The following is a 13,147-nucleotide window of genomic DNA, read 5'->3' as shown; positions in this document are numbered from 1 at the left end:
TCTCATCAGTATTTTAAAAGAACTGGAAAATATTTCACCTACAACTTTCTTAATTTTTTCCTTGAAAACATTTTGCTTTTCAATCCAAGAAGCTTCTTAGTTTAGTTCAAGGGGAAAAAACTGCCAGAGAATCCAGATGCCTTTTGGAAAAGCATGGCCTGGAGAGTTGAGAATCTCCAGAGACATTTCATCCACAAAGCCAATTTTTTCCCCCTTTGTCAATATACTGAAGTGCCTTTTCAACCTTCCTAATCAAGAGAAACCCATGGAGTCCTGGAGTTGAACGTGGTTCCTGAGACCAGCTGGCCCAGGGGTTTCAAAGAGAGCCTCTTCGCATAATGCACCACCACGCTGTATCCTGTGCTCCGGAGACAATGGCATCGATGACACATGATGTGTATCCACAATTCCCACTGAAAATCCGAGGCAAGTCTGTCTTTCTGGGGTTGCAAAATTTCCTTGGCAATTTGTCACATGTGAAAAGCCTACAATTCTAGATGTCCTCAAACCTTCCAAAAACCAAGGAAGGGGCTGCCTGAGGTCATGTCCAACCTCAGCTGACATTGATCTCAAATGGTTAACAAACTTGAGGATTTCAAGCCCAAACAGAAAAAGAATAGAAAAATAGGATGTGGTCAGGCCGGATCAGTTCGCTTCGACTCTGAACATCAACAGCAGGACAGAGAGCAAAGAATCTTCCTTAAAGACTCCCTGAGTGGATTATTCAAAATGTACTGAAGAAGAAGATAAAGTTCCTGCCACAATTTTTCCTTTTGGGAATTATAACGGATTGTACAGGGATTGAGACTAAATTGATTCTGAATTTAATAACAGCAGCAAGACTGTTGATTGGACAATACTGGAAGAAAGAAGAGATACCTACAATAGAAGAATGGATACTGAAAGTTACTAATTTGGCTGAGATGGCTAAAATCTCAGCTTTTTTAAAAGACAATACGCAGGAAAGATATTTAATTGAATGGAAAAAATGGATTGATTATCTACAAAATAGATATCAGATTAAGAAATATCAGATTGCCTTTGAATAATTAGAAAGTTATTTTATGTAATGGGGAGGGGGTTGGGAGATGAAAAGCTTTGGATGTGGTTATTTGGATTGGAAGGGAAAATTTTATTCTATGTTTGGTTTATGTATAACAATACCTTCTGATTGACCCGGGAAGCCGGGGGGGGGGAGGGAGGGGGAAGGGGGTTTTTTGGGAGGGAGGGGGGAAAAAGGGGGAAAAATGTTTTTGTTTTTAAAAACTCTTTCAATAAAAAAAAAAAGACTCCCTGAGGTGCTCCCCCATCCTTACCTGTCCACCTATCTGTCTGTCTGTCCATTCTTTGTATTAAACTCAGTTTAAGATCAAATGTAACTAATTTTACACCCTTTAAAGCATCCTCACACTGCTTTACAAGAACGGGACCTATGAGCTGGTTGTCCCCAAGGTGACATAGTTAATTTCAATTCCATCATCTTCCTTCAACATCTTCTAGAAATACAAGTGAGCTTCAGAGTCTGAATGGATCCCTCTGGGACCCCTCAGGCAAGCTGCAAGTCCAACTGCCCCACCGGTCAGATGCCAGGAGCCACTTTGGACATGGCTTCAGTTCTTTAAGCTCTTTTGTAAAGAGCTGCTTACCCCCCACCCCCCATCCCCCACCCGATCTATCAGGTATTTTAAGAGAGGTGTTACTGTATAATGTAAAAGCCTTCAGAGCAGAAGGGTCAGCCCTAGATCCATCACCCATCAGCCTGAAGTAAACACTTCGTTTTCTAAATTTCTCCTCCACCCACCCCAAAAATCAATGCTAAAAATAAACGCTCAGGGATAACCCTGAAATGACGGAAAATGGGATCCTCCTTTGACAAGAATAGCTAACATCATCCCTTGGCAGGAGGAGGGGGTTCCTCCTAAAAGGCCTGCAGAGCCTCTCCCTGGCAAAGCAAGTAACCGATGCTTGGGAATCAGCCTGGCATCATGATGAGTGACCATCCAAGTCCCACCGGCCAGGCTTCAAGAGCCAGTTGCCTTTAGCCTGTGTGGATGCCACCATCTGCAGGAACTGGACAGCAACCAGCACCATGAAAGCAGCAGAAAACCCTCCGGCCACAGCTTTTGCCCCTGCCTGGTTCAGGGGAGGGGAGCCGCAGGGCCCCAGTAGCCCCAGGTCACCACTGACAGCTGGGCAACAACCGGGTGGAGGAGGCCCTTGACCAGAAAGCGTTGCACCATCAGATCCTGTGCTGGCAGGGAAGAGGAGGAAGTTGCACCCGGTTGCCTTCTGCTTCCCCTTTATCTTGGGAAAGGGGGTCACCGGCTCACGCCCTGGGCAAGCCGCTCCACACAATCCAATCCCTCCCCGTCCCGGGATCAGGGGATCCCCCTCTGGCGAGGCGGCTAGCCCGCCTTGCTCTGCAGTGCTGGCCCTCCGGGCAGGCACCCGGGACCGAGGGACACGTGGGGCGCTTTCGCAAGGCTGCCCAGCGCCGCTCCATAGATGGAAGCACAGCGGCTCTCCGCAACCTCGGGAGGGAGGAGCCGCTGGCTGAAACAGGCTGGGCAGCCAAGCGGGGCGTGGGGGGGGGATCTTCTCCCAAGAACATCAGGAGCTGCAACCGGCAGCGGGGTGGGGGTGGGGATGCCAGCTGGGGACAGAATTAGCGCGTGGCCGGGGGTGTGTGTGCTGCGGTCCCTGGCATGTGCTCCGGAGCGCAGCAGCAGCCCTGTGGGGTGGGGGGGGAACAGATGGGCGCCGCTCCCGGCCTTCGGGCCACATGGCTGAAGTCCTGAAAGGTCCCCGCTATCTGCACTGCCAGGCGAAGGAGGGCAGGGGACAGGACGGCGGAGGACGGCGGGGAGAGGGATGCGGAGGGGTCGCCCAGAGGGAGCCCGGCTAGTCCGGCCGTCGAGCTGGGAGCTCGTCTCGGGCTGCGCGGGCTCGCCAAGGCCGGATTCTCCGGGGACCAGAGAGGAAGCGGCCGGCGCCGGGGCCGCCCTCGTCAGCCCAGCCAAGCAGCGCGGCGGGAGAGGAGTGCGGGCGGCCCAGGGGCTCCGGCCCCTGGAGACAAACCAAGATCCGTTACTGCCCGACGGCAGTCCCGGAGCGTGGCCGGCCGGTGCCTTCTACTTAAGAGAGACCGTCACTGCCCAAAGCCGTCCTCCGCCCCGCTCCCGTCTACGAGCAGCCTTCGGGGGTGGGGGGAGCAGAAGCGCCCACTACGGCCCCTCCCTCCCCCCGCCACGGCTCGCTCCCCAGGCGAGGGCCGGAGGGGCCTTCAGGAAAAGGCGCTGTGCCCCGAGGCCCCCGCGAAGCTGCGCTCCGGATGCCCGCCGGACCCCGCCCCGCCCCCGCGCATCAGCCCCCCACCCCAGGGCGAGGTCGGCGGGTGCCCCGTTGGCCAGGGCAGCGGCCCTTCTGGGGAAGCGTCTCGGGACCCCCCGCCCCCCACTACTCCTGGCAGTCCGGCGGCCGCGAGGCGGGTCGGGTGTCGCTTACCGTCGGTGGCTCTGCCTCTGCCCCATCCAGGCACCGCCGGTCCGCCCGCGCTCCGCTCCGTTCGGCTCTGGGCGCTGCTGCGGGACGGCGCTGGCAGAGCTCGGCCCGGCTTGTCGCCTCCTTAGCAGCCGCTTCTCCGGGGCCCGGGGCGGGCAGGCGCGTCCTCGGCTCTCCTCCGCCCCTAAGCTCAGCTCGGGGTGGGAAGGCGACGGGCCGGTGCTTTCGCTGCTTCCTGTCGATAGGAAAAGCTTTCGCTTCCTTCGCCGCCGCCGCCGCCGCCGCCGAGCGCTGAGCGGGCGCCAAGGCCGGAACGAAGGCCAGCAAGCGGGCAGGGTCGGGGCCGGCCGAAGGCAGTGCGGGGGCGTCCGGAGGTCCTGCCGAGAGACGCTCGCCCCGCTCTCTGCTGCCTTCCCGTGCATGTTGGGGGCTGCGGGGCGTCTTCTACAGCCCAAGAGATGGAGTTCTGAAAGAAGCGCAACTGCCCACTGGAGATCAGGGTCTGCATTGCCCGGACAAAGGAAGCCCCCCAGGCCGAGGGGGTCCCACAACAGAAACTGGAGGGGGGAGCCACCAGAGGAATGCACAGATGCTGGGGGGGGCACTCCTCACCCCCCCTTCATGTTCACCAGCCTGGAGCAAAGAAGGGGGGAGCGGGTGTCAAACAGGAGACCCTACAGGGGAAGGGAGGGGGGGCAAGGGGCGCATGAGTGGCGGGGGAGGGTGCTCAGTGCCTGGCATATGGGGGCAGCTTCTGTTCTTTGCCTTGCGTGAACTTGTGGCCAGTGATCGCAGGAGACCTGTTGATTGAGCCAAAGCAAGGCAACCCCAGCAGGTGAGAAACCACAAGTGGAAAGACTAGACATGAGACCCCCTTGAGAGCCTCCCCACCCCCGCAGATCCTTTCACCTCCCCCTCAGGCTGATCTTCTGGGGATCACCTGCCCCCCCACCCCATGCTGGCTGCCTGGGCACCTGCCTCTCCTCCCCGCAGCAGCTGAGAGAACAGGCTACCCGTGGCGAGAGGCCTGGCTGAGGCTGCCTGGCCTGGGCTTCTTCCAGGAATGGCTGATGCCTCCTCGGGGCTCTGGGCCCCCCTCACAGTGGGCCTCAGAGCACCCTTGGTGAGCTGCAGGGAGCTTCCCATCGGAGACCATCAGGGGGTCCGTCTCAGGCAAGAGTGGCCAATAAAGCCGGGGGGGGGGGGGATGGAGTCATTGGCCTGCCTTCAAGCCGCACAGAAATTAAATTCCCTTTTGGAAGCAGCACGCCTCCTACGGCCTCCAGCTGGGGCGGCCCTGAAAAGGCAGCAGCAGCAGCAGCAGCAGCAGGCTTGGCCAGGTGGGGGTCCTGGACCCCTGAATCTCCTCTGGTTTGAATCTTCCGAGATCTCCGAGGGTTCCTGTTTCCTTCCCAGAAGCTGCCGTTTGCAGGTGCTCTTCACTCAATGGCCCCCCATTCAGCAACTGACGGGACTCACCACGACAGCGAACCAAGGGACACCTCCTAGGACTCTGCCTGTCACAGCGTCCCCAGGCACACCTTTGCACTCGCCATCTTCCCTGCCAGCTGCTGACAAGGGAAGTCCGTGGCAGCCATGGGAATCGTGCTTAACCAGCGTGTGGGATCTGCGGTGCTTTATTTGGGCTGCCAAACCAAGGAAGAGCAGAATCACCTGAGGCTGGAAAAGATCAGGACTTGGCATGTTCCAGACTCTCTGCCAGCTCCCTCTGCCAAGCACCCCATCCGCCTCTGGAGCAGCCCCCTCTGCTCCGGCCGGGGCTCCGATGCGAGAGTTCCCACGGCTCAGAGGCTGCCACCGCCCTGAGGAGCTCGCCCACAACCCTGAATCAATGGGTCAAAGGATGGCCTTCTCCCCAGGAGGAGGAAGCTTGCAGGACCAGGGGCGCCTTGGCATTCCCCAAGTGGCCATGCCCTAAGGCCCCACTGCTGCTCACTGGCTGGGAGGAATGGCCGCCCCCTCCTCTTCTTGAACAGGGAAGGAGTCGGACTGGAGAAACGTTCCATCCGCACTCCCCAATGGGGAGTCCAGCATTGGTTGGAGTTTGGGGCAAAATTAAAGAGCCCCCCCCCATCTGGGACAGCCACTGCTTGGCGATGGCCTGGGCTGCAGAGCATGCCAAGACTGCACCCCAAAGAAAACCCCCTTTTGGGCCAATGGGGGCGATTTAAGCCTCTTGGTTGCTTTGCTGGATTGGCCGGAGCAGCTGCCTAGACAGGAATCCACCAGAAGCCCCTCCCACCCACTCACTGGGGAAGACAGATGGAGGGCTCTCCCCAGAGAAACTAGCAATATCAACATGACCCCCCTGAGCTGTGGCAGGCTGCCTTTTGAAAGTGCTGCATGATTTCTGGAAGCTCCTATTTGTGGGTTGAGAAAGTTCACAGGTGGGGAAGAGTTAGACCTTAAGAAAGGAGCCAAGAAGCCTGCCGGCTGGGGTCTTTTCAACCTGAGAAGGCCAAGGTAGCCATCTGCTTTTCGGACGGGGCTGCTGTGACCCCCTAGGATTTCATCCAGCATAGCAGCTGTGGACCCCCCTCCTTCCCTGGCATCACCCGTTTCTCTTGTGCAGGAGCTTAGAGTGCCCCGGGGGGAGAACGCCCCCCGTTTGCAGAGCCAATGCTGGAGCCTCCAGTGCCACGCTGGCCAAGACCCTCGTGTGAAGCATTGATCTTCTCGTGCCCCAAAGGCAGCCTCGATTGGGGAGGAATGCTATGAAATCCGCCTGCTGGGCACAGGCAGCGATGCCAACAGGCCCTGGGACGGGCGAGTTCAGGGAAGGAAGAGAAAGTGAGTTTTTGTTATTTTGTGTTGTAAATGTTGCACCTTGATGAACGTATCTTTTCTTTTATGTACACTGAGAGCAGATGCACCAAGACATATTCCTTGTGTGTCCAATCACACTTGGCCAATAAAAAAATAATAATTCTATTCATAGTTGCCTTTATTGTTCTTGCTGGGCTTTGAGCCACCCGTTTTGGTTTTAACTCCAGTGACAAATTCCTTGTGTGTCCAATCACACTTGGCCAATAAAAAATTCTATTCTATTCTATTCTATTATTTTTTATTCTATTCTATTCTACTCTACTCTACTCTATTCCTTACGGATGTTTTAAATAAAGAAACAAACCCTCACCCTGGCCAAGAGGTCATCTGGCCCACCCCCAGGCCACTCCTCTGCTCCGAGCCCCACTGCACTCCGACTGAATGGTCTGGCTCAACCCATCTCAGGGCACAGGAGGGAAAGTGCCGGCTGAGGGAGCCTGGCTCTGAACCTTATTCCCGAGGGTCCAAGCCCCCAGTGCCCCCAGGTCTTCCAGGAACTCCACTAGGCTCCAGCGCAGAGCTGCTTGCTTGGCTAACTAACCCTCCTGTGCGCCAGCACAAGGCCCATTTCCAGGCAGGGCACCAGCAGTGACTGGCACGAAGACCACAGGAAGGTGTGCCAGCGTTATGCACGAGGCCAGGGTGCCTTCGGTGGGTAAGAGAGACAGCGGCCATCTTCAGCGTCAACGCTCCCCCGTGTCGTGTCCCACTCCTCCTCTGACGACTGGGTCTGGGAAGTCTGTATCCAGCGTGGCCACGAAGCCTCTGCAGCTTTGCCAAATTCCTGTCAGATTCCTGGCAGGTAGGAATCCAAGGTGTGACTTCAGCAACCAGATGAGACTTTGCCTGACTCAAGGAATGCCAAAAAGCAGATCCTTTTATAGGCCATGGGGTGTGGCTCCATGACTCAGCACTTATCCAGGCCTGCCCCTCCCTTCCTTTTGCTGACATCGCCTCTCCATTCTCCAGAAGCGTGGATCTGTCCACCCTTCATCTGCCTGCTCAGCTGCCGGCAATTCTAGCTTGTGGCTGGCTTCTTGCTCACACACTGTAGGAGGGAGGTTTGTTTGCTCAGTCTCTCCAGGCATGGTGCCAGGGCTGGGGGCTGGAAGCATGCCAGGCCATTCTTCTTCACTATCAGTCTCTGGCTCAGATAGCAGGAGATGGGAGGGGCCCGGCTGAGGAGAGGGGGGCGGGCGAGGCACAACACCCCGTCTCCTCTGCAGCTGCTGTGCCAAGAGGCTTTGGGGCGACGTCAGATCCTCCTTGATGCCCATGCTCCCAGCCGCCCGCCCAGCCAAAGGCCACAGGTGCGAATACCGCTAACAGTCCTTTATTAAAGGCTACACTTCCTGCAACGGTGGCACATTCAAGGGAGGGTAAAACAGCATTTTTGTATCACGCGCACCAACAACAGCTAAGCAGCATCTAGAAGCGTTCTGAGAAAGACCGAGAAGCTGTACAAGGTCAAGAGGAAAAGGGAAGCCCCCTCCTCTCGCACCAGAGGACAGCAGAGCTCGCACCAGGCAACGCCCCCTAACTCGTGCCCCACGGCGACTGGGGCCAAGCAGCTCTCGGCAGAGAACGAGGGCCAACGGCCTGCCAGGGCTCCATCCACCGGCCTCTCCAGGCAAGAGCCCTTCCCAGACGCTCGTCATTGCCCGGTCAAGGCTCAGCTGGCTCACGAGCCCCTTCCCTGCCTGCCTGTGGCTTGCCCGAGTGGAGGGAATGTGGGCCAGGTCTTTGGTCGCCTGCCCCTCTCCCTGGTGGGCGCACGTTGCCCCCACTCCTTGCATACAGCTGCGGAAGCAGGAAGGGGTCTTCCCCCCACCCCCCAGCCCGATCCATCCCAGAGGCTCCCTTGGCAAGGAGGGTTCACAGGGCCCCCCCATGCTCCTCCCGGGTGCCGCCGCTGATGCTGCTGTGTGTGCGTCTGGCCCAAGCAGTCCGAGACGGAGACCGGGATCATCTCCCTTCTTCCGGGGAGCGGGACTCGGACTTGAGCTTGACAAATTCCTTGGCCACCTCGTCGTTGGTCCTTTGCGAGAGGATCCTCAGAATGGTCATCCCTGTTTCATCCATGTGGATCCTCCGGCCCAGGGGGCACCCGCAGGCACAGCTGCCCTTCTCTACCACCTCCCGCAGCTGCAGCACAGCAATGCCCAGCACCCGGTCCTCACGGGCAAAGCAGTAGTCCTTCAAGCACACCTGCAGCTCATAGGCATCCGGCCCATCCTCATTGCCCAGGACGCTGCAGGGGAGAAAGCGGGAGAAGGTCAGCCGGGCGGCAGCAGGCAGGAGGGGGAGGGGGAGGTGGCGGGTCCTTTGGCTGGGTCCTTCTCCTCTGGGGAGGTGCACTCCTGACCCCTGGGGTGGGGAGGTCCTGCCATTTCCTTCAATATGACTGCAGAAGGAGAAGCTGCTCCCGTCCAGGAGACCAAAAGGAGGGAGCCGGGCTGAGTGTGTGGGGCAGATGCACAAGGCTGCCTGCCTGGGAAGGAGGATCAGGGCACTGAATGAAGGGGCAGAGCTGGGTGCAGGTGTGGCACCCACAGAGGGGGAGGAGTGTGCCCAGCCACCGAGGCGGCAGAGACCCCCCCCGCTCCCCCCACCAGGAAAGAGACCGGGAGACTTACAAGTGGAATGTCTCGTTGTACTTGGGAGCCCAGTTGTTGCTCTTGGACTTGGTGGTGAATTTCCGCTTCTTGTCGCTTTGGTGTGGCCCAATCATGGTGACCTCCACGAAGGGGCGAAACATGCCGCTAGTTTGCCACTTCAGATCATTGGCAGCTACCACTGCAAGGACAAAGGGAGAGGGGTGAGGCCTCCCCCATCCCGGCCAGGGCGCCTTTCCACGCCCCACATTAACAGGGCTACCGCTGCCGCCCACTCATCCTGGCGGGCAAGGAGGCTGAGATGCCAGCTGGTTACCTTTCAAGGTGACCTTGTGCTCCCCGCTGCCTGGGTGCGTGTAGAGGTCCACCTGGATGGAGACTTCGCCCACGGGGCCTTCCGCTCCGGAGCCTGAGAGGGGAGAGACAGCTGTTTGCACAGGACTGCCCCTCCGGAGGCTCCTTCCTAAAGGGGTGGTTGGGGATGATGGGGAGAGGCTGCTCCTGCCTGAGGGAGGAGGCGTGGGTCTCTGTGGAGAGTCTTGTCTTGGCTCCCCCGCTCTCCCCAGGGCTTAGGCCAACGAGGCTATTCCTCATTTCTCTGGCCTTGTGCTTTGAAGACCCATGCTCCCCTGCCTCCTGCACTCTGAAGCCAGGCTTTTGATCAAGCAGGGAGGCCTCTGGGACATTCCCTGCGCCAGACGGTCATTAGCTGCAATTCCAGTTTCAGCCACTGCGGAATGGAACAGGGGCTAGGACCCCTCCCCCCCAATCTCTCGACAGGATTCTCCCGTGGGTGCCACCCCACTGCAGCCCAGTCTCCGAAGACGAATGGGGGTCCAGCTGCTCCGGGAGTGCGGCTGTTCCCAGGTGGTGGGTGGGGGGGCAGCACATCAACCTGCCTCCTGAACCAACCCCCCCTCCCCGCACCTTGTGCCGTCTGTGTCTGGACGAAGGTCTTGATGAGGGTGTCGGTAGTCTGGGTGTAGAGGGACAGGGCGTAGCGCAGCGACTGCAGCTCCGAGCTCTTCTCCAGGAAGGCCTTCTTCAGCCCATTTCCCCCGGCATGGAAGTATTGCTGAGTGGGGGGGAGGCAGATGAAGAGGGTCACGCCCAGAACAAAGGCCCCTCTGCAGGGCGACTCCTTTGCAGTGGACCTGGAAGTCATCTCCCCCCCCCCACCCCGTGGCTGCCATGTAGGGGCCACCATCTGTGTGAATCCACACTTCCCTTGGCCATTGTGGAACCCCCCCCCCGCATTCAGTTCCCAGGAGATTGTCCTGCTGGCAAATCCTTCCCTTCCCCTTCTAGCCCTTCCTCTTTGCCAGAGCCAAACCTTCAAGGAAGGCAACTCTGCAGCCTTCAGACGAGGCAGGGATGATGATGATGATTATTATTTTATAAGATACATCAACAAATTGCAGCTTTCTGCATTAACACCAGCAGAACTGCAAAAAACTGGGCTACTTGGAACATGGTCCATCTTAAGAAGGTCCTTGGTTGATACTTAGGATGCTGGCAGCAACCCGTATCAACCATTAGCACCAGTCAATGGTATTTGTGATGCATTTTTGAATGTTCAGTTGACTGAGTTTCATTTTTAAGGAATAAAGTTAATAATAATAAAAATAATAATAATTAGTTATTATTCTAAAGGATTCCTTCAGTTCCGACTTATATCCTACTACAGCCTCTTGAATGGCCTGACAGGGAGGGTCTTGCCTGATTTAGGCCTCTCTGAGCTTAAGGCTGCCCCACCCACCCCTCCTTTCCCTCTCCTGCTCCCTGCTCCTGGCTGGGCTTCACTTGCTGCAGCTGCAGGTGGGTGACCGAGGGAAGAGACTCACTTTAATGGTGTCCAGCGCCAGTTCCAGCACGTCGCACTGCTTGGGGGTGAGGTTCCGTGTTTCCTCCCGGACCATGTGATCCTGAAAGGGAAACCCCCAGGGTGAGCAGGGATGGGGAGTGGGCTGCCCGCCCCAGGGGCTTTTGGGGGCCGAGGTCGTGCAGCAAAGGATCTGGGGGTGGGGGGAGAGAGGCAGGAGCAGCGGACATCAGCCACAATAAGCTGTTGGGAGGACAAGCAGCGGAAGCAGCGGCTGGGAGGGGTCCCAGGCACAATGAGAGAGGGGCCCCTGGGGAAACATGTTCTGCTCCTCATCGCTGATGCTTCTCTCTCGGGGCCAAACCCTGCGGGAGCCAAGCTGTCCCTGAGTGGGGAGGCCATCCCCAACGGGCGCCCAGGAGACCCCGGAGGGCACCGTCCACCTTTTCCTAAGTTTCCTTGGACGCTGGTTGGGCCTCCTTGGATGATGACCCCAAAGTCTCCCCTCTCTGCATCCCCCTCCCTCTCGCCAAGGGACCCCAGCAGGCGGTCACTCCTGAGATCTGGGGGTCCCCTGGCCAAACCCCCCGTCTGAAAGGGCACCGCTGCTGAGCTGCTGGTTTCTACTGAGCATCTCCTGAGCCGAGATGAAGCATTCTGCCAAGGGAGGCCCAGTCCCACCTCAAGAGCCCAGCTGTGGCAGGGATCACCCCCACCCTCCCGGGCTATCGCTCTGAGGTGGCCTGCTTGGATGGCTGCACCAAGTTCTCTCCAGGCTGCTTGGGGGGGCCCTTGGGAGACCCCAAAGACCTGCAACGACCCTCCATCTCATCAGAATTGGTGCTCAGGCTCCCTTCATTCCCAGCCTCCCCCACCCGCCACCAGGAGTCCTTACAGAAGGGCTTGACTTACCAAGAAATCCCCCCCACTCAATTCCCCCAGGCCCCCTTTTCCCTGCTGAAGGCCAACCCCAATCCAAGGCCCTGGGGCAGGGGCGGTTCAGGGGCCTCACTTGGGGTTGGGATGATGCTGGAGGCAGACAGTACGAACAGCCCACCCTCCACAGCCAGCTCGGGTCTGGATGGGGAGATCATGCCACAGGAGGCTCTTGTGCAAGGCTGAAGACACGAGGAGGGGCTGGAGGCATGCACGCGTCAGCTGCTCCCCCCACCCCACTGATACCTTCAGCTTGGATAAATGGCCCAGTTCTTTAGCAGCACTGAAAATCAGCTGGGTCCCCTGGTGAGGACGAGCAAGAGAAGGTGGAAGACAGAAGAGAAAAGATTAAAAACTTGAGAGAAACGCGGCGTCTGTCCTGGCTACGAGAAATCCTCAGCCGGATGCCGGTTGCCCCAAGAGCCTCCCCTCCACCCCCCCTCCCCCCGATTGCCGGAACCGGGCACCGCTGTTTGGTCCAGGAGCTCCTGGGAGGGGGGACACCAAACTCTGGGAGCAGTTACAGCCCCCCAAAATGTCTCCAGGAGCCCCCACCCCCCACCCTGTCCTCCAGGCCCTGGCAAGGGCAGCCCGGCCATCCTGGCTGCATCAGGCACAGCGATTTGTAGGAAGCCAGTTTCGTTCATGGCTCAAAAGTGGAAACGGAATGGAGAGAATGAAGGAAGAATCAGAAACTTTTCAGCTTTGAAAAAAGAGGATTTTCCCCCTTATGTGTAATGGGAGGAAGGGAAGGGGGTTGCTTAGATTTCTAATTTTTATTTATTTATTTATTTTCAGTGTTCTTTTTCCTTGGTTCAGTGCAGACTATATAACCAATGAGGTTTTCTTCTTCAACCTAGGTCATTTTTACGTATATTCTCTAACTGTTCTAGTAGAAGCCTGAAATGTAATATTGCTTAAAACGAAGACTTTGAGGGAATTCTGTCTGCAATGTTTTTCAAGCTTAGAAAATCACTCCAATTGAGAAAAAAGAGGCTTTGCAGGAGGCTTCCAGCTGGGCCCCCCAGTTCAGCCTCAGTGGGAGCTGCAGCCTCCCCCCCCCGAGGTCCCCACTGGGAAAGGCCCATGGTTGGCTGGCCCCAAGGCTTTAGGGAGGTTAGACCCGCCCCTCCTGCCTCCCTCTGGCCCCACAGCTTCTCCTCCAGAGTCCCAGGGCCTAGCCCAGCCTGGTCCGGACCAGGAGGGAGGAGGGGAGGGGCTCACCGTGTGATCCGTGAGGGGGGGCAACACAATCAGCCTCTCTAGGGTGTCCATCACAACCCGCCAGAGATCCTTCAGCAGCCGCTTCAGCACCGTCTTCTCACAGACGTCGGCAAAGAGGGTCAGGCTGTGGGGAGCGGGGGGAGGGGGGGAGCTGTCACTCTCAAAAGCCTGGATCCGGCCTCGGCTCTAAGCAGGGGCCAGA

The 13,147-nt window shown here is 57.8% G+C and overlaps 2 protein-coding genes across 7 annotated transcripts in view; both read right to left on the bottom strand.

The window, feature by feature from the left end:
• Positions 1-3,643, bottom strand: part of LOC131192906 (phospholipid-transporting ATPase ID-like) — an 86,510-nt gene extending 82,867 nt beyond the window's left edge. For 5 of the 6 annotated variants that reach the window (XR_009153813.1, XM_058172482.1, XM_058172480.1 and 2 more), the window contains exon 1: positions 3,505-3,643. The gene's annotated coding sequence lies outside the window, so the exon portion shown is untranslated. The remainder of the gene's footprint in view (positions 1-3,504) is intronic. The other variant, XM_058172484.1, reaches the window with a different exon arrangement.
• Positions 3,644-7,665: 4,022 nt separating this feature from the next.
• Positions 7,666-13,147, bottom strand: part of LOC131190759 (uncharacterized) — a 148,802-nt gene continuing 143,320 nt past the window's right edge. Inside the window, exons 36-42 of the mRNA XM_058168114.1 lie at positions 12,946-13,069; positions 11,968-12,024; positions 10,808-10,888; positions 9,891-10,038; positions 9,280-9,372; positions 8,985-9,144; positions 7,666-8,599 (exon numbers count right to left, since the gene is read on the bottom strand). Coding sequence (XP_058024097.1) covers positions 8,314-8,599; positions 8,985-9,144; positions 9,280-9,372; positions 9,891-10,038; positions 10,808-10,888; positions 11,968-12,024; positions 12,946-13,069 — 949 coding nt within the window. The 3' untranslated portion in view covers positions 7,666-8,313. The remainder of the gene's footprint in view (positions 8,600-8,984; positions 9,145-9,279; positions 9,373-9,890; positions 10,039-10,807; positions 10,889-11,967; positions 12,025-12,945; positions 13,070-13,147) is intronic.

This window comes from Ahaetulla prasina, chromosome 2, assembly GCF_028640845.1.
Source record: "Ahaetulla prasina isolate Xishuangbanna chromosome 2, ASM2864084v1, whole genome shotgun sequence".
NCBI classification, from domain to species: domain Eukaryota; kingdom Metazoa; phylum Chordata; class Lepidosauria; order Squamata; family Colubridae; genus Ahaetulla; species Ahaetulla prasina.
This window is presented reverse-complemented; position numbering and strand designations above follow the sequence as displayed.